Source organism: Choloepus didactylus, chromosome 4, assembly GCF_015220235.1.
Source record: "Choloepus didactylus isolate mChoDid1 chromosome 4, mChoDid1.pri, whole genome shotgun sequence".
Lineage (NCBI taxonomy): Eukaryota > Metazoa > Chordata > Mammalia > Pilosa > Megalonychidae > Choloepus > Choloepus didactylus.
The window spans coordinates 147,440,277-147,464,454 of record NC_051310.1 but is presented as its reverse complement, the minus strand read 5'-3'; the positions used below and the strand labels follow the sequence as shown (position 1 = coordinate 147,464,454).

Genomic DNA, 24,178 nt, shown 5'->3' with positions numbered 1-24,178 from the left:
TATAAACGAAGTTTCATAATCACTGAGAATAAAACCTGCTTATTTCTCAAGCAATAAATTTAAAACTACATTAGCAAAATTAAAAATATGCTGTGAATAAGGGGAGGAGATAGTATACTAAAAAATGGTAGGAATTTTCGGACCACTGATTTTAAAGACCAAAAAAAACTCTCTTGACTCTGTTTCCTCTGTAAACTATCATTCCACCTCTTTTCCTAGCTTCTTGAAAGAAGGCTTTATATTCATTTCCTCACTTCCTTTTTTTTTTTTTTAACCTCTCACTCCTTCCTGTATCAGTAAAGATAAAGGCTCAGCTGCCATAACAAAAACCAAAATAACAGCTGCTTAAACGAGAAACATTTATTTCAAGGACTCAGGGTCCTTCTCTTTCATGGCCGCCATCCTTCCCTTAAAGGTGTGATCCTTATTCACGAGGTGGAAGATAGCTCACATCACCACTCCACTACTTCTAAGTTCCTGTCAGCAGGAAGGGGAAGGCACACTCTTTCATTTTAAGGATGTGACTTGGAAAGTACTCACATCACTTCCACTTTTAGCCCACTGGGCAAAATTTAGTTTCATGGCCATACACAAGGGAGACTGGGAAATAAAAGCTTTAGCTGGGATCCGCATGCCCAGCCAAAGACTAAGGGTTCCATTACCAAAGGAAGCAGGAGTAATGGCTGTTGAGACCTTTAGCAGACTTTGCCACATTTCCTAATTGTGAAGTCAAATGGCTCCTTCTACCTCCTTGTCACTACTAGGTTTTGACACTGATGATAGCCTCTTCCAGAAGTCTTGAAATGCCTCATTGCTCTGATAGTATTCTGGGTCTCTTTCTGTATAGGTGACCATTCCCTCACCATCTCCTTTACAAACTCCTCTCTCTGTTCTGTTCCTTAAGTGTGGACATTCTCCCAGGGTTCACATCTCAGTCTTCTTCTCTTCTTGCTCCTTACTCTCTCCCTAGCCAGTCCCAACCATTTTCACAGCTTCAGCTGAGGCCTCCCAAGTCTTCCTATTCAGAACCAACCTCTTTTCTAAGTCTTAGACCCAAGTCTTCTGTACATTAAACATTCTCACAGGATGCCCAGCCTTCATCCCCAATTCAAAATGTCCCAGCTAGAATTTATTCTGCTTCAACTAAGTCTACTCCTCTTAGGTACCCAGACTCTCAGTGGCACCACTGTCCACCTCTTGGGAGCTTTCTAGCTGGGCTAGAAACTTGAATCATCTTTAATGTCTCAAGATTAATTTTCCATCTCTTGCAACTCTTCTCAATTTTGCCTCTTTGGTGGTTATTCTTCTGTCCCCTGTGTTTGTAGTAGCACCACCCTAATTCAGGATCTCAGCTTCTCTTTCCTGGATTATTAAACCTACTTTTAACTGTTCTTTCTGCCTATAGATTTTCTGTTTCCCCTTTAATGACCTTTAACAGTGCATCTAGTTATCATTCTAAAACAATTAGGATCACATTTCTTTCTTTTGAAATATTCCATTGTTTTCCATTGCTCATTAAATAAAGGGAAAAGATTATATATTTATATTCTTTATATATATTTATATCCTTTCATATCTATGTTTATATCCTTTAACTCACTGAATCCTCACAATAGCCCTGAAAGGAGGGTTTATTGCTATTTCTCAGATGAGCAAAGGAGAGAGTAAATGAATTGCCAGTGTCACAGTTTTTCTCTAGTAAGCAGGAGAGCAGGGATAAGGACCTAGATCTTTTTTGGCTTATTTAAAGCCAAAAATAAGTATTCCTTATTCTCTCCCAAATTGCTACATGACCCTCCAAAAACCTACCCTTAACTCACCTTTTCTGCCTCATTTCTTTTTGCCACCTCTTCCCATGTATACACCATAACCCCCACTCATACATGCACTTTCTTCCTTGTGTTGTCATTGAATAATTTCTTTGTATTACAATGTCCCTGGTTATTTCCTGCTGATCAAAATATGGTCATCCTTCCAGGACCACTTCCAAACCCAGCTGAAATTTTCTGAAATCCCCCTAAGCAGAAGTAACCACCTCTTCCTCTGATTTCAGATAGCATGTTTGTTTTTTGTTTTTTACCATCTTTTTATTTTAGTGATTTACATGTCTTTTTCCACCTCTAGGACATAAACTTGTTCCTTGTCATATCTCCTATGGTATATTCTCTAGCACAATGCCCAATACATGTTTTGACATTGAAAGGACTTCACAACATAGTGCAAAATGATTATTAAATAAACATTGAAGATCCTGGGTGGTGTAAGAATTTGGAGGAGAAGATAACCACAGGGAAATGTAGGGGCGAGAGAGGGCTCTGGAAAGATATTTAGCAAGAAACAGGATCAGCCCTAGGCAGGAAATTCAGATGCCATTGGTAGAAAGGAGGAGATAAGTGGCTCCCACACCTGGCGGATCTTCCAAATCACCTGGAGAGCTTTATGAAAATGTCAACAGATCTACTGAATCAGAATCCCTGGTAGCAGGGCCTAGGAAGCTGGGTCTTAGAAAGCTCTCCACATTGATGGCAGAGCAAGAAAACACTTTGTGTTAGATTGCCTCAATAAATGCCTTGGGTTCACATCCCTTGCTTGAATGTATCAGGAAAACTTTGGAGGCCTGAGGGAGGAGGACACCTCCCAGTGATTTTTCTGTTCAGCCACATTTAGGAACCTCTAGACTTAGGTGGTCTTGATTGTCTCTTCAACCCTGATTTCCTGTGAGCTTAAGTAGGAAATGAGCTGGGTACCAACCAGAAGATGAATTTAGCTACTTAGAGAAGAAAGGAATAAGGACATTCTGGTAGGCTTTATAGCAAATTTGTGGACTTGGGAAATTCAGTGTACATTCTGGAGGAATCACCTGATGTGATTCCTGGGGACAGCCTATCTTCCATCTCCTCTGTGTGTGCTTCTCTGAGGAGTTGTTCCACACCAGTCTCTCACTTCTTTGCATTCTAATAATATAAATTGGCATCCCTTAGTCAGCTTGACTTAAATAAATACTTTTAAATACCTGTTATATATCAAGTACTGTGCAAACTGTGGGACTCTAGAAGAGTCCCATAAATTCTGGAAGAATTTAATCTGATCATATAACTTCCTTCATGAACTTTCCCCCCATCCCTGTGAGCTCTCTTTCCTCTAATATTCTAAGGGCTTACTGTCACTTCTATTTTGGCATTTACTGATTTGTTTTTCATTTACTCAGTTATAGATATCTTCTCCTTAGGTCCCTAGAAGACAAAGGTAGTGTCTTATACTTCTCTGTTTTCTCCCTAGCAACTTATATTTCCTTATACATAGAAGATGCTTAATTAATATTTGTCAAAAAAAATGAGCACTTTGTTTTCTTTTACCGTATTGAAATTGATTATAAGATTGGCTGCTTGCTACTAATAGATGAGATACCTTATTTGTTTGCATTTTGGCAGTAGAATTTCCCAAATATATCCCATATGGGTCATTTTTGCCCAAACATCTAAAACCATAAAAGCTTTGTTCAAGAGAATAGACATGTTCAGAAGAAGAAAGATTAGTTAATAGGGTAAAACAATCACCTTCTCTGTTCTTGACTGCATTAGTTTCAATTTGTTAAAAAAAAAAAAAAAACTGTCAAGCGGAGATCCTTGGGATTTATGACTGTGCCAAGCCCCAGACCTCTTTGGAGCTCAAATAAGAACCTTAGAGAGCATCTGTCCACACTCTGTTTCCCTCTCTTGGCAAAGAGCAATGGAAACCCAAAGTAAGTCTCCTTCATTCAGCTAAAATATTTCTAAATCATTTATCTGTGAGACTTCTGACAACTCCCGCCTTGGGCATAGATGGAATAGGGGGGCTGCCTGGGTAGTGTGATTTGAGGAGCGCCAGAAAGGCTCCCTGCCTCACCCCTTGTTTTACTCACCAGTGCAAACAGGCTCTCATCAGTTCTGGGTTTTGGTAAGACTCAGTAGGTGGTACAGGTTTCAAAACCAAAAAGGAGGAAGTTGGCATCTGCAGGCAGGATTGGAAATGTCTTCCGAAGTCTAGCTGTGCATTTCAGTTAAATTTGCAGATTCATGACACAGGGCGGACTTCGGTTTCTAAGCCGTCTCGCAGATGCTTCTCCCTGAACAAGGAAATGCAGTGCTGTTACCTTTCACTCTGCACCTAAATCACCAGGTCGGCTGGGAGTGTTATGTCTACCAAGTGCAGAGTGATTGGCTTTAACTGATCATGCATTCCAGGGCAAGTCCAGAGACCCCCCTCTTCCATTCCCCTGTGGCCTGAGGGAGAAGCTCTGCACACGGAAGCAGCCTTTGTTCTGCAATTAATCACTGGAAGTCAAAGTGTGTTTGGGTACTACAAATGATAGCCCACAAAAACTATGAAGTGGCTGATTTTGTAGCTGATGACATTTGGTCTCCAAGAGGACTCTCCTAATTGTATATAGAAAAATCTCTTATTTAGGAATGGGGTAGGGAAAATGTCAAATTTAGGAAGTAGGAGTGCTAGACTAATTTATCATGGGATAACTTTTAGAAACTGAGTGCTGACGTGTAAGGAGCTAAGATCTGATGCTACTTCTCTGCTAGTCTGTCTTACCATGGGCTGTCAGTGACACTGACCTGTGGGTTATGGGGTAGAAGGGTGGGCAGGGTCAGGGGCCAGACTCTAAAAAGAAAAATGGCAGCATAGAAGAGTGTGTGTCTAGTATGTGGCCCTATTGGCCTGCCTGAGATATATGATTTGGGGGTTACCCATTGTTTCATATTATCTATAAGTCTTTTTGCTGGGTTTTATTTTCTTGCTGTTTGGAAACATTCCACAGAGTCTGGTCAATGATGTCTTCTTTGGCTGCTGCAGTGAGGAAGAAATTTCCCTTTACATTGAGGGGTTAAGAGTTTGGTCTTTTCATTGTTTTTGACTGACAATGAAAAATGACTTTACTTATGTCATTGATTTTCACAACTATTAACCATGGGTAATAGTTGTATCAGGAATTCAAAAACATCTAGTGAGGGAATCTGGTCAAGATGCCTGGAAATGAGGGGTCCTCATAGCCCCGGCAGATCTTCATGAGCACACTTATTTGGAATCAAAGCTGAACATCAGCCCCTTTTCCCCTGGCCATGGAGAAACAAGATGACTCAATGAATTAGGGACAGTAACTCTGTTCAGAAGACCTGAATGAACTCCACAGAGTGGACAGACCCTTATTTCTAACATTCAAGTGACCAAAGGGATAACTGGATGTGATGATTTCCTTCTAAAAGCACAAAATTAAAAACAGCCATCTACTCTTCAGGTAATCCTGATGAGAAGTGTATCAAGTTATTTCCTCCAGTTGCTCCAAAGTGGCATTGAGTTTCCTTGGATAAGATAGTCAGCCCCACACCGCGCCAATGTCTCTTTGTATTGCATTTCTTGTACCTTGGCCCAATGCTATTTAGTTCAAAGCTCAAGGATATAAGGAAAGCCAATTGGTATGTATTCTTTGCAGCTTCTTATACCCATTCTCTGACATTTTTCTCCTAAAGGGGGAGCATAAAAATGTCAGCATTTGCTGATATGAAAAGCTGTCATGAATAATTATTGGTAAAGCCAATCCACATTGGGTAATTAGACCAGCAGAAGGATCAAACACTGGCAAGTCATTTATTTTACAAGTGTGATCTACAGTAGGTGCCAATACTTTTTCCATCCCACAGAATCCTTATCCACCATTCAAAGGGTCCTATACCAGAATTTACTGGGCCATTGACAAAGGCATGTTTTTTCGTGTCCCTTTCTTGATTAATGTGTTTCCTACATATATTTCAGAAGAGTCACTAGAATTAAGAGTTCTTATATTTGTTAGAGAGATTCTAGTTCACATGTCTTTAAATTGTAGCTCATGTAGTGGTTTGGACCTAGAGCTTTTATCATTATGCCTTTGAGGAAACTATAGTATTCCCTGTGGCGTGCTATCTTAGAGGCACATTGCTATACGTGGTGGCACACAGAGCCTGCCTTGTCCATTTTTCTAAACTACTTTGACCTCCTCTCTCTAGTGATGAGTGATATTAAGTCTTCTTTTAAACAGATTCACGTTACAGCTGGTCAGATTTCATGCTTTTACCAACATGCATTCCATGAGTCGTATTCCCTACAATACCTTTCTTTTCTTTGTCGTTATCCACCAATGTTTCCAAATCCTTTTACTTTGAATGTCTTGGATGAAGATGTATACATGTTCTGGGTCATGAAGTGATTAATGTTTTTAGGTCACACTGTTCTGGGTGGCTGATAGGGTTTCCTCTTTGAAGCTTGTACCACTATAGGCTAACACTTTACTTCTGTGCTTCTGAAGCCATTTCCTTGGTCTTATTGTCTATATTGCAAAAGTCAGAATCTGGTGACTATAGCTGTCAGAAGAATCATCCTTTTAAGAGACCTTATCTTCTTAACCAATTGTTTGTCTCCAAGATATCCTTGTACAATTCTTTTAGGAAGAACTTTCTGTTGGCTATCATTCTCCCGGAAAGGAGAGTTGTTTATTTTTTCTCTCTTTCCCCCAAGGAGTTTCAGTGAATTCTGTTAAATTCCATACACAGTGGTTTTCCAACTTTTTTTTTTTAAATAGAAGTCTTTTTGTTCAAATGAAAACATATATGAAACCCCAATATATAAAACAGATAAAGTAAAGCTTTTCTAGTTGAGCAGGGGCTTGTGGATTTGGGGGATCTAGAAGGTCCCCTAACTCTGTCTCCTCTCCCTGAGGCGCCTCTGCTGAATGTTAAGGCTCTCTGGAACTCTGAACACACTGCTCTTAACTATTGGTTTTTCCAGTCATGACACGGATTGTAAAAGAATTTGAGTTCCCTATCTGCCCTACTTCCTCAGTGTCTCACTAATCTCTTTATTGGCCAGTGCGCTTAATTCCAGTGGTCAAAAATGAAGATAGTTCTGTTATTATAAACTCCATGATGATTTCAGTATATTCTGCCTCGTAAACCATAAACCGATGAAATACCTATTGTCAAAAGAATAAAGACCTTGTACTTTTTTAGTCTTACAAATGGCTGGGTTCTGAATTGGCTGGATTTAGCTGCTGGTATATAAATCCAGCCAGCAGAAAGCCCAGAGAATCCCCAGTTTTTAAGGTTTCCTAGAAAAGGAGGTGGTAATAGTGGGGAGCCTAAGCCTCTAACAGGAAAAGCATGTCACTCTTTGGAGTGCAGTCCACTTGGTTGCCTTGTAACCCCAGTTGTCTGATGTGTTGAAGGCAAAGTATGATTTATATTATAAACTCTCCAGCTTTTTTTTATTCTTAGGATGGGATCTGTGTTCCCTTGCAGCTTTTTACATTCTAAGCAGAAGTAGAACTCCCTCCCCAGGTGGTTCTAATATAAAACAAAGTTTATGAACCTCTTCTATAAAGTAAGGACTGGAAATGAACATCTGTGGACATGCTTGGCATCCCAACTCATTCACGCTCATGTCCTTCCTCAGTAGACTTTGGCAGCAAGTGCAATTTACTGGGGTCCCCAGTAACTCCTTAGGAAATGCATGCATGATAGTGAGAAAGAAGAAAAGATAGCATCCCCAAAGTCAGTTTTATTGAGGCATTCATAAATTGGGAATATTGTCTTTCTCTAATATTTTGAAGCTATATTTGTCATATATTTCAAGTTTGTTTTTTGTTTTTTTTTTTTTTTTAAGAGAGAGTGCCACAAAATCTTTGAGATCAAGCCTAGGTGCTTTCTATGAGTACTCATGAGCAAATATGTATGATATTCTAGAGCCAAATATTTAGACCAGAAACAAAAATAGAACCAGTATCTAGGCCAGAAACAAAAACTTCTCCATAAATGATAGAGCCAAAGGAAAAGGTTGCGCATGTAAGTAGCTAGACGTTATCTGGCCAGTGGGTTCTCCTTGAATAAATGCAGAAAACATCTTACCTCCTATATGAGAGGGTCAAATTCCAGACTTGGGACAAGTTATATAACTTCTGTAAGTCTCAGTATCCTTGTGGAAAAAGTAATGGGAATACTCTTAGGAATCCCAGAATGTATACATAATTTGACTTTATAAATATTTCACACATTTGGGTGGTCTCAAGCAACCTTTCTATTTCCTTATTTGGGACTCAATCAGCTAATCAATAACTGGAACCATATTTTTTCTTATGGTGTTTTTCCAAGGGTAAGCACATAGATAATCACCCTAGGACTCTGCTTCTATACTAAACATTTAGACAGGTTTAAGATAAAAAATATAAATTGTCAGTGTAAAGTATTCCTTTGTCACTTTGATATTTGCTAAGAACTGACTTGTGCATAGCACAGTGCTGGATGTAAGAGAAGGGAGGGGACCCAGATATGTGTAAGTCATGATCGTTGTGTTCCAGTGGTTCAGTGGTTTAAGGAAATAAGACACCTATGCAGTTCTAAGATGAAAAGTGCTAAGTGCTGTAAGAGAGGCACAAAGTGCCCTTTCACTTCAGAGAAGAGCAATTACTTCTCGCTAAGAGAGATGAAGGAAGCTTTCATGACTTTGGCACTTAGGCTGGGAATTGAAGAATGGGAAGAATTTGAACACATGGAAATGAGTAAGAAAGTCATTGAGGAAACAACAGTAAGAACAAAATGCAGAGATGGGAAAAGCCATGTAAGAAAGAATGGTGAATAAATTGGCCAGTACATAGAGCACATGAAGTGAGGTGAAGAAAAGAATACTTGATAAATTATATCTAACATCCTCTTCAATTTTCACAGCAACTGTTTTAAGTGGTATTATTCCCACTTTTAAAAGATGAGGAAATGAAGACTCTGAGGTTAAGTAACTTACCTATGGGCACAACTAATTTAACTGACACAATATGAATACAAACCCAGATCTGGTTCTGAAAAGGTAAGTTAGACAGGGAACCTGAGTTAAAACAGGGGGAGCTTTGATGGCCAGGCTGAGGAATTTAAATCCAATACTACAGTTCAGGGGTCAGAAAACTATAGCCCACAGGCCAAATCTGATCCTCTGCCTGTTTCTGTAAATAAAATTTAGTAGAACACACCATGCCCATTTGTCCATGTATTGTCTATGGCTGCTTTCACACTACAAAGGCAGAGTTAAATAGTTAGAACAGAAACCGATGGCCCAAGACTCCTAAGATGTTTACTGTCTAGTCCTTTACAGAAAAAGTTTGCCAATCCCTGCTATAGTTGATTGGGGGTCATTGAAAGTTTTGGGGGAGGAATTGACCTTCTCAGGGTTATGCATTATTAATTGAGAACAACCTAATGAGTAGAATGGATTGCAGGGAACTTGATTATTTAGAATATTATTTCAATTATCCAGGTTCTCATCCCTTCACTCCTGGACTATCATAGTAACCATCCAACAAGTCTCCCGGCCTCCACAAGAGACATCAGAGCTTATGGAGTCCAGCCAAGCACCACAAATGAGTGAAGTGCACTAGGGATAAGCAAATCAACTAGGCAAGTCAGCTGGTAGATGGCACTGCCTGGCAGCCTTGCAGGTTTGGTTATGATAGGAAGTAATGGGAAATGCAGCTAGCTGAGAAGCGTCTGCCCCATCTGATTGTTGCTGCCCAGTAATGCCGCTCAATATTCCCCTTCCTTCCTGTTTTATATGAGAAATAAGAAATTTGAATTCTTATACAAAATCCCCATATATACAAAAGTTAGCAACTGAATTCAAATCTACTTCAAATCAAAACTGAATTTAAATTTAAATTTATTTAAACCCTCTATTGGTTGATCAAATTGCAGTCGTCCAGTATGTAAGGTCTGTTCTAGAATTTTCTGACATAAATGGAAGAACACTGATTCTGAGTAATTTTCATGCAGTCAACAGCAGCAGCCGTGTAGCATCTTCAGCAGATACATGACACCTTGCCCACTGTTTTTGAAGAACATTTTCATGATAAACAGATAAATGGATAGACACATAGATAAGTAGATACATAGATACCTATGGAGATACATAGATAGATTAGAGAGAGAGAGATACACAGATAGATACACAAATACATAGATATATAGGTAACCAGCAATCTGTTGACAGGTCAGAACAGTTTTTAAGACCTGCCATATGCTCTGTCATGCCAATACACATGACATAGCTAGATTATCAGAAATGTTTAAGCATTTGTTTTTTAACACAGGTATGCTACAAAGCCAGCTGAAAACCAACTTTGCTTTCTAAAAGTGATGTCAACTCTAATGTTAAGGGCATGCAGAGAATCTAGTGAGAATTTGCCAGTTTCTATTTTGCAGGGTCAGTCTTGAGCATTGGTGATGTTATATTCAGGTGATATTTAAAGGACTTGTGAAAACCCATAATTCATGCATGGTGGGTGCCTGGATTTTTACAGTTTAGCTACTACTGATTTGTAGTTGTTTATTTATTTGTTTATATATTCATTTATTCAGTATTTATCAATTACTTATTGTATGCCAGGTTCTGTGCAAGATGCTGTGATGTCATGTCCCCTCCCTTTGAGAAGTTCCAATCTAGTGCAAAAGCAGGGGCATATAAACTATCAGGACAAAGTAAGATAAATACAACTTTCGAAGAAGGTATAAGGGAAGGAGGAAGGAGTTATCAATTCTGTCCAACCAATTTTACTTTCCTTTATGTAATAAAAATGCCCTGATAAAAAAGGTTGAAAAAAAGGCTTAGAATGTGCCCGAAATAAAATGGCTTGAAATGTGCTTGGAAGTCTCAGGCAGAACCAGCTACATAATTTGTGGGGCCCCTTGTTTTAAAAATGAAGAATTTCAAGACAGTGATAGCAGCGCATTAAACCACACGGGGAGCTGTTTTCACAGAGCCAAGTGACTGCACAGCCACATGCACGAGAAGGGGCTCAGCATTTTCGAGAAACTTGAGTGGGCAGTATTTTAGGAAAGTAGTGGACTTTTTCAGTAGTTGTTTCCTATAGGTCACCACTGATTCAGTAAATCTTTATGGCATGCACTTATATGCCAGCTCCTATGTCAAGGGCTAGGGATACCACAGGAAAAATGATGGTAACCGTATCTCTGCTCTCATGGAGCTGACCGTCTAGCAGAGAGCTACGCATGTGATAATTTTCATTATCTTGTCCAGTTATGTCTTGACCACATTCTGAGAAAACCATTAAAATGGCCAGTAATTCTTACTTTTCTTTTATATTTTTAAATATATGGTTTAAACTAAAATTATAATTTTTAGATTTACACATATTTTAAATTTCTGTAAGGAACACACTTTGATTTTCAGAAAACAAAGTCAATGTGAAAACATTAACTTAGAAGCTCTTTGATATTTGAAATTCTAATTTTATTTATATTTCTTATCTAAAGGAAACTTAATATATATAGATAGGAGAAAGTACATAACTTTTGTTTGGAAGTTTAAATAGATAGCATCTCTTATTTTATTTAGTTAAGAAATTTGGGGCATTTTTCACTAAAATTTAGCTTCTGGACCTGACCGTTAGAATCTGTGATCATTTCAGAGAGAATGAGGTGAGTTCTTGGTTAAATCTCAGGGTAACAGTAGTAGGTGGTTGGTTTGCTTGCAGGACACATTTAAATGATATTACTGCAATAGTTCCATTCGTTCAGTTTGTAGTCAAGAACTACATCCTTAAAGAGTTCCTTTATCTCTGCAACAAAAGATTCAATAATAGTGGTTATCCTTTATTGACTACATGAAATATTCCAGGTTTTTGCTAGATGTTTTACATATATTAATTCATGTAATCTTCACATGATATCATAAGGTTGATATTAACCTCCATTTTATAGGTGAGGAAACTAAAATTTAGAGAAGCTGATAAACTTGTCCCGAGTTCTCAAACTGGTAGAATTTGAATCAAGTCTGCCTGATGCTGAATCTCCTTGCTGCGAGCTATGCCTTCTCCCAATCCTTTAAGATTTTCAAGAATGCCCTGTGAAGGGAGACATAATTATCAAGTGAGAACATTTGGAGAAGATCAGGACAGAATCACTGAGATCAGAATTGTCCTGGGAAGTCTAGGATATAGCCTGTAGTCTGTGGAATAGCCACTGGCCAGTAAGAAATGATTTGCAATGGGGACAAGACTGTAGGTTGGCTCCCACTGCTTCCAAACCCCACCGCCACCCAGATATCCAGAGAACAAGGAGACTGGTTGCAGCACTGCTGAGGAATGAGGTAATGCATGATAGAAGGCCAGCTCTGGAAGAAGAGACCAGAATTCAAAGGTGAAAACAAGCTTCTCCAGCAAAAGATGACCAAAAAAAGTTTCCTGCAAGTTAGGGGACCCACTAATAGTAATTCCAAACCATTCCATTGGAATGGGAGTAACAGGTCACTTTGAAAAGAAAGCTGGCTGGAGGAAAAGTAGGAAGAATAGATGTTATAAACTGTGGGCTTTATTTACAGTGCTGTCATCTTAGTTTGCAAATTCCTTAGTAGTCAGAGTCTCCAATGTAGTCTGACCTGGATTTGATCCTTTCTGTGCATTCTTCTCTTGCGTTGAGTATAATCACAGCTATTTTTGCAGTGTGGTTGTATACATCAGACATATGCCCATATTGAAAAACGCCCATTTTCATGGCAGTTTTGCAGATGTATTTCCCCTTGGGTTTTGTAAATCATTGCTCATCTTTGTCTCATTTTATTTCTTTTCTGATTCAGAAGTCAGCATGTGAATTCATTGTAATGAACCCCCTACATCTAGGCAGGGAGATTGGGATACTAGGTGTGTATTTTAAGCAAATTGTGTCAAAGTAGCTAAGCAGAAAACTAAGCCACTCAGCCACTTATTGATGATAGCAAGAATGTGATTGATATTGCTCAAAAGTTTTTTATTTAAGCCCTGAAGAAAAAGGATGTTAATTTTTTAAAGTGTCAGTGGGTTGGTGGATCTTTAAATAGTTAATACTTTTTTAATTTCTGGAGAAATTTTTAAAATAAAGAAGAATACAAGAATAATGTAACACTCATGTTCCCACTGCCTAGAATTAACAACCAACATTTTTTCACATATTATTTGATTTTTTTTTTATTTTAAAATATTTATTTTGAAATACTTGCTAACTTACAGGGGAGTTACAAAAATGATACAAACCCTGTACAGAGAACTCCAACATACCCCTTTCCCCCAGAAACCCAAATCTACCAGTTTTAACATTAGACACATTTGTTGTATCATTCTATTTATCTACCCATCAGTCCATCTGTCTAGCTATCCATCTGTCTGTCTGTCTCTTTCTTTGTGTATTTATCAATCCGTTTTCTGAACACTTGAGTGTAGACTCCTTGATGCCGTGTACATCATGCTCCTTACATTTCCTAAGGGCAAGGATATTCACTTATGTAGGCACCTTAAGTGCAGTTTTCAAGATCAAGAAATTTAGCATTGATATAAAGCTTACAATCTATATTCCTATTTTTTCACATCTTCATTAATGTCCTTTTGAGCCTTCTCCTCTCCTTTGTTAGCACTAATTCAGAATCATGTATCGCCTTTAATTGTCATTGTCTCTTTATTTACTCTTTTTTATTTTACTGTGGGAATATGTACAACATAAACTTTCCCATCTCAACCATGCCCAAAGATCCCATTCAGTGGGATTAATCATATTTACTATGTTGCAGAACCCTCACCACCTTCAATTACTAAACTTTCCCATCTCCCAAAACAGAAACCTAATTTCTGTCTCTGTGAGTTTGTATATTCTCTGATATCTTTGTAGTTACCATGGGACTTAAATTTAACATCCGAAATCTGTAGCATCTTGTTTGCTTTGATATCAACTTAACTTTAGTAGTACACACAAACTGTGTTCCTTTACCTCTCCATCTCCCCACCTTTGGTTCTTGTCACAAATTAGAAGTGTATACGTTATGAATCCAAAACCACTGATTTCTCATTACATATTATGCATTTGCCTGTTAGATTCTGTAGGAAGTAAGAAGTGGTGTTTCACACCAAAAATATAGTGAACTGGCATTTGAATTTACCCTTGCCATAACTCTTACTAAAGATCTTTATTTCTTCATTCACCTTTAATCTATTGTCTATTGTCCTTTCCTTTCAACCTGCAGAACTCTCTTGTGCATCTCTTGTAAGGCTGGTCTGGTGATGTTTAACTCCCTCAGCTTTTGTTTATCTGGGAAAAGTCTTATGCTCTCCCTCATTTTCAAAAGACAGTTTTGCCACATAGACTTCTTGGTTGGCAGTTTTTTGCTTTCAGCACTTTAAATATGGCATCCTACCACCTTCCATGGCTTCCAAAGAGAAATCATCTGCACTTAATCTTATTGAGGCTCTGTAGTACATAACCCGTTGCTTCTCTCTTGCAGCTTTAAAATTCTCCCTTTATCTTTGGCATTCTACAGTCTGAGTACAATATGCAGCAACTTGGTTCTGTTTGGGTTTATCCTGTTTAGAGTTCATGGAGCATACTGGATGTGTATATTCACATTGTTCATTAAATATGGGAAGTTTCCAGCCATTATTTCTTGGATATTCTCTCTGCCCCTTGCTCTCCTTCTGGGATTCTCACAATGTGTATTTTGGTACACTCGATGGTGTCTCACAGCCACCTCAGGCTCTGTTCACTTTTCTTTATTCTTTCCTCTTTCTGCTCCTCAGAATGTATGATTCCATTATCTTATCTTCAGGTTCACTGATTGATTCTTCTACCAGCTCCAGTCTGCTATTGAACCCCTATAGAGAATTTTTAATTTCTCTTAACTGGGTTCTTCAGCCCTCTTTGGTTCTTTTTCATAATTTCCATCTCTCTATTGATATTCTTTTTTGTGTTGGTTTATTGTTTTCTTGATCGTTCTTTGAGTCTATTTTGGACCTTTTTTTTTCCCTTTTTATTATTAGAGCAGTTGTAATTTACATAAAACTCATGCATAAAATACAGAGTCCCCATATCCTACAGGATTTCCCTGTTTATACGATATGAATGTGTCCCCTCCTCCCTAGGAAACAATTGCCTCACAGTCTGGGTACTGCACTGTATCTTACAGCAGCAGCCCCTTGCCCAAAGAAGCCACTTGACTCTCTCACACAGTGTTTCGTAGGCGAGCTCAGCGAGTTGCCTTCTACGTGCAGGGCAATTTCTGAGACAGCGAGTCCCTCAGGCCACCACCGGACAGATTGCACCAGACATGCATGCCACCAGTATGTGCAGGAGGGTTACTCTGCTCCCCCTGGCTCCAGGACCAGGGATCCACACTGAGAGCTCAGACGGATTCCAGGCTGAGCCAGAAAGGGGTGGGAGAGGGGCCGTCCAGGGCACCACAAGATCCTATGGCTTTTAAGTAGCCGTTTTCTTGATTCGGCACTTGCCCTGTTACTGTAGTCCTTTAACTGTTTTCTGGAACTTTGAGAAAGATATTTCTGCCAGATCTTGCTGGTTTTTCAAATTTTCTTGGGGGGGATGGAGCCCTGAAGCTTCTCATTCCACCACCTTGATCAGGGCAAAGCCTCTGCTTATGAGCAGAACAGTGGCAGAACACATGAAATCCTTGTGTTTTCATTAGAGCAGAGACGCTTAGACCCTGTTTTGGGGGTTTTTAATAATAAAAGTAAAGCCTTATAGATAAAAATGAAATTCTTGTTGCCATACCACACACCCCCAAATCCCATTCTCTTCCCTCATTTTCCAGCAATGTTCTCTATCATGAAATTAGTATCATTCTAGTTGGTTTTTAATACCTTTATATGTGTGTATCTGTACATAAATATAGATAGATGCATGTCTGTTATTACTGACAAGTGCATACATCTGTGAGCAATATTTTGTGGATGCTATTTTAAAACACACACACTGTAGCGTACTACATATAAAGTAACAATAGTATCTAGCATATATTGTGATTTCTCTCTGCTTAGAGCTCTCCTATCTCAATTCCTGCAGTGACTGTGTAGTAAATATAATTATCACCCTTTTTTTGAAATCAAGGCATACAGAGAGGTCACTTGCCCAGGGTCACACTGCTAATAAGTGGTGGGGCTTGAAATTAATCCCCACAGTGGTCAGATTCTAGAGCCTGAGCTCTTGACCCTCATGCTAGATTGCCTCTTTGCTATATTATTCTGCAAAATTCTTCACCCTCTTACTGTTGTGCTTCTGAGATCTGTAAATGTTGAATTTGTAGATCTAGTTCTTTCCTTTCACTTTCATACCATATTCCATTGAATGAATGAAATACATAAGCAGCACTGCATGGTGATTAAGACCTGTAAAGTGAGGATAATAAAAGTTTCTATCATGAGTTATTGTAAGAATTAAATGTTCTACTTCAAATAAAGCAGGTAGAACAGTACTAGGCACAGAGTAAGCTCCCAATAAATGTTGGCTATTATTATTTGCGATAATGAGTTATCCATTACCCTATGGGTTACTCTTTAGGTTGTTTCCAGTTTCTCATTATTGTAGATATTGTCACAGTGAAAGCCCTGTGCACATGTGCAAAGTTTCTTTTCTAGAAGAGGAATTGATGGTTCATAGGGTGTGCATGTTTTCAGTTGTACTTGATACTGCCAAAGCAGCTGTATCAATTTATGCTTCCTACTGCATCAGTGTATACTTCCTACTGCATTGTGTGGCAGTTCACACTTCCCATATCCTCACTAACAGTTGCTATTGTCTGACTTTTAGATTTGCAAGTCTAAATCTTACCAATGGGTAAGAAATAATATCTTGTTGGATTGGTGAGTTTCTTTTTAATAACAGCCTTGTTGAAATGTAAATCATGTACCATGAAATTGACCCTTTAAAAGTGTACAGTTCAGTGGTTTTAGTGTTTTATAATGTTGTGCAACCCTCACCACTATCCAATTTTAGAATATTTCAGCAAATACAAAAATACAAATACAAATACGAAAAGAAATTTCTTGCCCATCAGTAGTCATTCCTCATTCTCTCCTTCCCCCCCATCCACGTCAATCACTAATCTACTTTCTGTCTCTATGGATTTGCTTATTCTGGACATTTTATATCTATGGAATCATGTAATATGTATTTTTTGAGATTGGATACTTTCACTTAGCATAATGTTTTGAGGTCCATATATGTTGCAGCACGTATTAGTGTTTCATTATTTTTGATGGCCTAGTAATATTCCATTGTATGGATTTACCACATTTTGTTCATCCATTCATCAGTTGATGGACATTTGAATTGTTTCCACTCTTTGGCTATTATGAATAATACTGCTATGAACATTCATGTACAAATTTCTGTATGGTCATATATTTTCACTATTCTTGGGAATATGTGTACCTCACAGTGGAATTGCTGTGTCATATGGTAACTCTATGTTTAACAAGTTGAGAAATTCCAAACTGTTTTCTAAATCCCACCAGCAATGTATGAGCGTTCCATTTTCTCCACATCCTCATCAGCACTTATTGTTGGCAATCTTTTTTATCTGAGCCATCCTAGTGGGTGTGAAGTGGTGTCTCATGGTTTGGATTGGCATTTTCCTAATGACTAATGATATTAAGCATCTTTAGTGAATATTGGTCATTTGTATATCTTCCTTAGAGAAATGTCCATTCAAATCCTTTGCCCATTTTTAAATTGGGTCATTAGTGTTTTGATTGTTGAGCTGTGAAATTTCTTTATGTGTTCTGATTCCAAGTCCCTTTTCAAATACATGGTTTGCAAATATTTTCCCCTATTCGGTGGGGTGTGCTTTCACTTTTTTTGATGTGAATTGGTGGATTTTAATATTTGTAGTTTTCCTGTTTTCCTCAAAACTTCAACTTTCAAATTGTCTTGATATACCTGCCGAGTGTATACAAGATGGAGAGCCATGAAGTGTACACTGAAAGTAAATTGGATGCACCCGGTAGTCAGATGCCATTGCATTGTTCACAAAAACACAGACTTCCTGGACTCATCTAGGGAACCTATCAGCCAGTGAAGGATATTTAGCTTTGATAAAGCAGAAGAGAGCCTTCACACATAATTAGAGTTTGAATTTAATAATGAAAAACATTGAAAAACCATTCCTATATTTTTAGACTACTGATTGGTTAATTCAAAAGCAATTGGATTTCTGTTTAACCTGACTCCATTTTTCTTTCTTCCTCTTCCTTTTTCCCTCTTCCTCTCTTTTCCTCTTCTCTCCTCCCCACTTCCAGACTAAAAATGGCTCAGGAATCAGTCAGCAGGTTGACATCGGAAAAGAAAGTGGAAACAAAGAAAATCAACCCCGCAGCTAGTCTGGTGAGATGCATTTTTCAACATAACCTGAAGATTTTTCATTATTATGGGAGTAATGCAACCACCCAGGAATATGTCTGAATTTAAAGGATAAATCTCAGAGTAATGGCAGGTACTATCCAGACTCTCGGTTCCTATCCCAGAGTAGCATATAGTAAAAAAACAGATGTGGGAAAACAGAAAAAAGCAAACATAGCTTCATGCTTTCTCTCTGCAGACTCTGACCAAATTTAGTCACCTGGCATTTCACACCCTCCACAGCCCAGCCCAGCCCCTGATACCTCCTTACTCCTGAGAAAGGTTCTGTCTCAAAGCACCTTACTCCTGAAATGGTTCAAGTATTCTCACACTCATCATTTCCTTCTCCCTGTTAAATAAAGGATCAGGTATTACTCTGATAGATGGGGCAATTGAGATGCAGATACAGCACTGGTCAAATGGATACTAAAAGCCAGGACCAGAATCTGGGTGCCCTTATGTCTTTTCCTGGGCTAGACCTACCAGTCTAGCTTGCCTCCTTAGCTCTGAGGGACAGTTGTCCTCCAGAGTCCAGTTTTCAGTAAGGATCACAGTGCTCTCCACCACACGTTACGGAAAATAGTCAGGGTAGCTAAATGTTTAGGAGCCGATGTTGAGATCCTATCTGCCTGGGTTTAAATCCCAGCTCTGCCACTTACTAGTTTGTAAAACCTTAGTGAAGTTACTTAACTTCCTTGGGCCTCAGTTTCTCTTCAATGAAAGGAGGGAAATTAAATTGCCCTTGTTTTAGGTTTTATGTTGAAGCTTAACTGAGAAAACACTTGTAAAGTGCCCGGCACCTAATAAGAGCTCAATAAGATATTTCTCTTATTATTACTAATTCCAGCATCTTTGGCTGACCCCATGACAGGGAGCAGCAATGAGTGGTAAGAGGAGGTATCACTGTCCTCCTTTTGATTTTCAAGCCCCACTTTTCCTTTGCCCTGATGTCCCAAACTAGGTATTGTACCCTTTCATATTACGAGTACTTATTGTAAGCTGCTTTACATCCTCTCAAGACCCAAGTAGAGAATAAGTTGTAAAGTGAGATTATTCTGTGGATTGGCCATGTTGTCTCTCATAACAAGCCCACCCATCAGCAGCCAAATGCAGGTTACTTGAGGTAGATGAATGAGAAATAAACCATGGAGAAGCCAGGGCCCAAAAGCTTAGTCAGGCAGAGCCGAGGTTAGGGCAGGTCACCCTCCGGGATGGACTCATCCTCTGTGCATTACATTAATTTGTGTGATTTTCCATGGCAAGGGGTTCAACCCTAATGTTTATCTTCCTCCTTCATTATTCTATACCTTCCCCCAGGTCACCCTACCCTAACTTTTGTGGCCAAACATTGTTCCCCAAGGCAGAGAGAGTGGGGTCAGCCCTGTAGATAAAGGAAAGACTGGGTTTACCGTGGCACTCTTTTACAGGTTGATCCCCCACTGTAAGCCAGCTCCCAGTTGTGATCCTCTGCCTATGGCTGTTTGGTTTGTTCTGAAGGAAAATTAGGGAAGAGTTTGCAAACTGATCCCTAATTCAAGATTACAAACCAAGGGGTGTACAAGATTACAAAACACGTCTTAAATTTATATCTAGGTCAGTTTAGTAATCCACTGAAGCATCTCGTAGATCACAAGCAGCTGAGGATCCAATTCTCCAAGGGCTTCTCTCAGTCCCTGTTCTTTCCAAAGGCATGTGAGTTCCCCTTTTCCTTTTTAGCCTTCTGTTTGCCCTAAGAGCAGGACACACACATCCATACTATGCTTAATATATGCGCTTCTCTAGAGTCAAAGTTAACCGTGTGAGTCTGTGTTTTCATTTTTATACTGTTGTTTGTTTTCACATCCTCCCAACAAACCTCCAAGCCCTTCCCCTTCAGAAGGCTGTCCCTGGGAAGGTAGCTCGCGAGGAGCAGAGTGGAACATCCATAACAAAATGGGAGATTTTACCCTCTGCACCGACAAAATCTGGTCATCTATTTCACATAATAGATCATATGCAGATATGTTTGTATTTAGACTCCCTAGAAACTGTTTCTTGAGCATTCCCTAATTCTATCAGTGGAAGAGGGGATATCCTTAAATAAAGATATCTTTTAATAAAGACCACCAGTTAGGGCCTTTGTCACAAAAGCTCAGAACACGGCAGTCTACCATCTATAGAGCCTGGCATGGCAAGGGTCGATGACCTAAGTGGATGTGGTTAGATTAGAAGATTGTTCGTTTTGTCATTTGTTTGTTTGGAGAGCAAGAATAATAGTTTGGGAGGGACAGGTAGGTAAATGAGGGTTTAGGGAAAGAGGGATAGAAATACTCTCATCTCTAAGGTGTTTGGTACAACTCTACCTAGCTTTCTAGACCACATATGCTTGTCAAAATTTGAGAAAGATGAAAAATTAGAGAAATAAATAACTCTTTTTTTCTTTAACAACAGAAAGAAAGATTGCGTCAGAAGGAAGCCAGCGTAAGTACCAACTAGAATGGAGACCCATGAAAATGGTGACAGTGGGGATGGATATCTTGCATGAAGCTTGGCAACACCAGTGCTACAGGAAGTTCTCCAAAGATATGTTACCACGTTTGTTTTGCTATCTCATTCTGAGGTCATCTTCAGAGAGCACCCCATGCCTTCTTAAGAAATCCCTTATTAAGCCCCCAGGAACAATGAAAAGCTATTTAAGAGAACCATGAGGAGTATTTGATCACTGGTTTCTTGTAGAAGGTCCAACATCTCTGCTGTAAGCTCAGAGGGCTACGAAGATTTTCCAAAATTTTAAAGAAGCTGAAATTTCAAAACTTCTGACCCAAGCTTGATATATGTAAACTTATCACAGAAGAAGAAAAGGACCTTTTATGACAGTTGTCTTGGAAGAGTTCAAGCTTTGGTCTTTACACACTGCAATTTTGATTATTGCTTTTAATTTTGACCCTGTTACAGCAAGACCCTGGGGCTTCTTTGCCGCCAAAAAAATTGAAACTTACCAAAACTATTCTAAGAGGTCCAAGCCTACAGAAATAATTTTTGTTGTTATTCGTATAATGAAAAGGAGAGAAAATGGAAGTGTATGTGAGTAGAGAGGAGGAGAAATAGCCATAAACTTCATCCTGGAGAACGAGTTACGATATAGGAAGTTAACATTGGCTATTAAGTGAGGCCTATTCTTTCCTTCTTAGGTCAGTTCACTGTGGTTTCCTGAACAAGCAGCAATTCTGCTCCCCAACTGCCAGGAGAAACAGTAATACCTGAGCATGGACAGCCGTGGGGTCAGAACACCTGTTACATTTCAGATTGTTTGTGAACGAGTAACACTACATTGATATGCAGTGTTAGCTCTGCGTCATATTCTGTGGCTTTGCATCTGGACATCTCCCTCTGTTCCAGGAGGCAGTTTGCAGACAGGAGAGCAGATGCTGTTCTCAGCCTTGTATCATGACCTTGTCTGACTGACACAGGGAGTAGTGTGAAGCAGAGATCTTTGATGTAAAAATTAAAAAAGAAAAAAATTAAATGCAGGGAAAAAGTTCTTTATATCAAAATGAAAAGAAGGTGATTAGTATTCAACTTTGAGTGGGATATCACATAGGCAGCTTTTTCTGACCCTGGGACCCTGTGTGTTGACCTCCCCTTGTGTCACTAAGGGAAACCACCTTGGACCTCTCTCCTGACATTCTTTTCCTTAAACTGCACCAGCCTTTGAATCTGTTTTGTGTGTGTGTGTGGGGGGGGGGAGTGAAAGGGCTGGGAGTGAATTGAGAATGGGATCAAAAGCTGTCATTTCTAGGCCTTGAAGGGAGGGAAGTCCAAGCTTTCTCCTCTAACTGATGGAAGGCAGTCTAGACATGAGCAAGAATCTTGAATTCCTTCCTGATACAAACTTCGCATGTGGCCTGCCCCTTGTCCCAGCATCCTTCCAAAGCCTTTTAAGTTGGTAGGTGTCTGAGTGTCTCCCCAGGATATACCTGCCATCAGCCCCCCCAGGGATCCTTACACTCGGTTCAGCTAATCCAGGCAGCAGCATATCCCAATGTAATGCCGATATTGGGAATTAAGAATACACAGTCAGGATCAAATCAGGTCACAGAAGCCATATTCAGACAGGTGCTAACCACCTTCCCTAACAGTTCAAAAGAAAGAATATGCTAACAAGGTTAGGTTTTTCTTTCATTCAAAATAAAGAGGGGAGGCCATCAAGACAGAAAATCTGAAATGGAGCTTACTAGAAGTTCCATTCCAAGACTAAAAAGGCTTGAAGTTGCTTGCAAGAAGCTTTTCATGCTGCTTTCTTATGTTTTGTTGTTGTTGTTTTCGTTTTCCCTTAACTGTGAAGAAAGCCAAGGAAATTTATCATTTTAAAACAAACTCCACTTACAGCCATCCTGTGCTTCATGATGTTCCTTCTAGTATTATCCATGCAAAAGAAAAGTGCCTGTTCTGCCCTTGACATGGAAATCAACTCTGAGTTCAGTGAGACCAGCCTAAGTCTAGACCATTGTGGATCCTGGCAGACTTGATGGGAGGGAGCAGAGGAGGTTTTCAATGGAATCACTATTGTCCTCTTTGGGTGTCTAAGTAGGATGCCCACAGAGAAAACCATTGAAGATAAGCAGGCCTGTCACTTTGACCTTTTAAATCTCCAAGGACATACTCTCAGGGAACCAATGCTGAAGAATAATGAGTGGAAATGTTTAATCTGAGAGCTGGACAAATGCAACCCAAGTTGGATTTCATCTTGGTTGACAGACTAGAAAAAGGCAGTAGAATACCTATTTCTAAAGAGTGAGGTTTGCCGGCCTCCGTGGGAGAAATCAGTGGTTCCATAACACCTGTCAAATGTAGCAAAGTGTATTGGAACTTTAAGACACCATGACAGAGTCCCCGTGATTCTCACCCAGCTTGAACTGTGCGTTAGATTTCTGGGACACCCCTCCCAGCACATTATTGACACAGCCTCTGTTTCAAACGTAAATTGATGTCAGAAGAGTTTGTTCAAGGTGGGCCATCCAAAACAATCTGGAGGCCTCAAAAATGATCCCTCTAAAATGCAATTGAGAGAGTGTTAGATGAAATGGGTGTGTGTAAGTTTTTCATAGGTGAGAAGAGAAGATACATACCCTTAGAAGCTTGAGAACCTCAGGCAAGCAGGGAATAAGTGTCTGGTTTTGGGCACAGCACTTCTGAACTAGAAAGGACAGTGGCTAGGATTGCTGGCCTCTGTTTAAGCAGACACACCTGATTTATTAAAACTCCGCTAACCCTTAACTTACCAGCACCTTGATCTCTTTCTAGCCATTGTATTCAAGTGCAGAATTTGATAACAGCTCAGATTCTTGCAGAAACAAATGGCAATAATAAATACATGAATATATTACACATTAGCACTAAAGAATTGAGATATTCAAACATGTTAGGTATGACGCATCAGTCCTACGAGATGTCTCAAGTTAGGTTAGAAGGAGGTGTGCTGTATGCCTTTTAGCCCAAGAAGAAGCAGTTTACAAAAGGAAAAAAAAAAAAAATGGGAAAGTTTGGCCAAGCATGAATTGACATATTATGATGGTGAATGTTCCAGGAGTCGCAGGTCATGACCCTGCTGCCCAAAAGACGTCTTGAATTCACATCTGTGGTATGTCCTCAAATGCTCACTGCAACTACCTAGGAATTATGGAGAAAGAATTTCTGATATCTGGATTGTAGAATAAGGAAACCTAGTGGTGCTGTTACATCTTCAAATGTTTTAGCCGAAACAAATTGCCAACGTGATTGAGGAGTTGAATATCAGATTGGGTGCTGACCTTCCCCTTCCCCCCACCCTTACCCTATCCTCTCCTGGTAAGGATAATACAAGCTGAAGACCTGCTGAGCCCCCGTTGGGCACTTCCTTTTACCATAAGCTCCAGTTCATAAATGAAAAGCTCATATGCTGCTGGTGTGGAAACTGGAGAAACTGAGGAAGG

The 24,178-nt window shown here is 39.4% G+C and overlaps 1 protein-coding gene across 1 annotated transcript in view; it reads left to right on the top strand.

Moving 5' to 3' along the window:
* FMN1 (formin 1) overlaps window positions 1-23,772 on the top strand; it is a 423,214-nt gene extending 399,442 nt beyond the window's left edge. The window contains 2 exon segments of the mRNA XM_037834370.1: window positions 18,128-18,212; window positions 20,658-23,772. Of these exon segments, the coding sequence (XP_037690298.1) occupies window positions 18,128-18,212; window positions 20,658-20,702 (130 nt within the window). The 3' untranslated portion in view covers window positions 20,703-23,772.
* The last annotated feature ends 406 nt before the right edge of the window (window positions 23,773-24,178 follow it).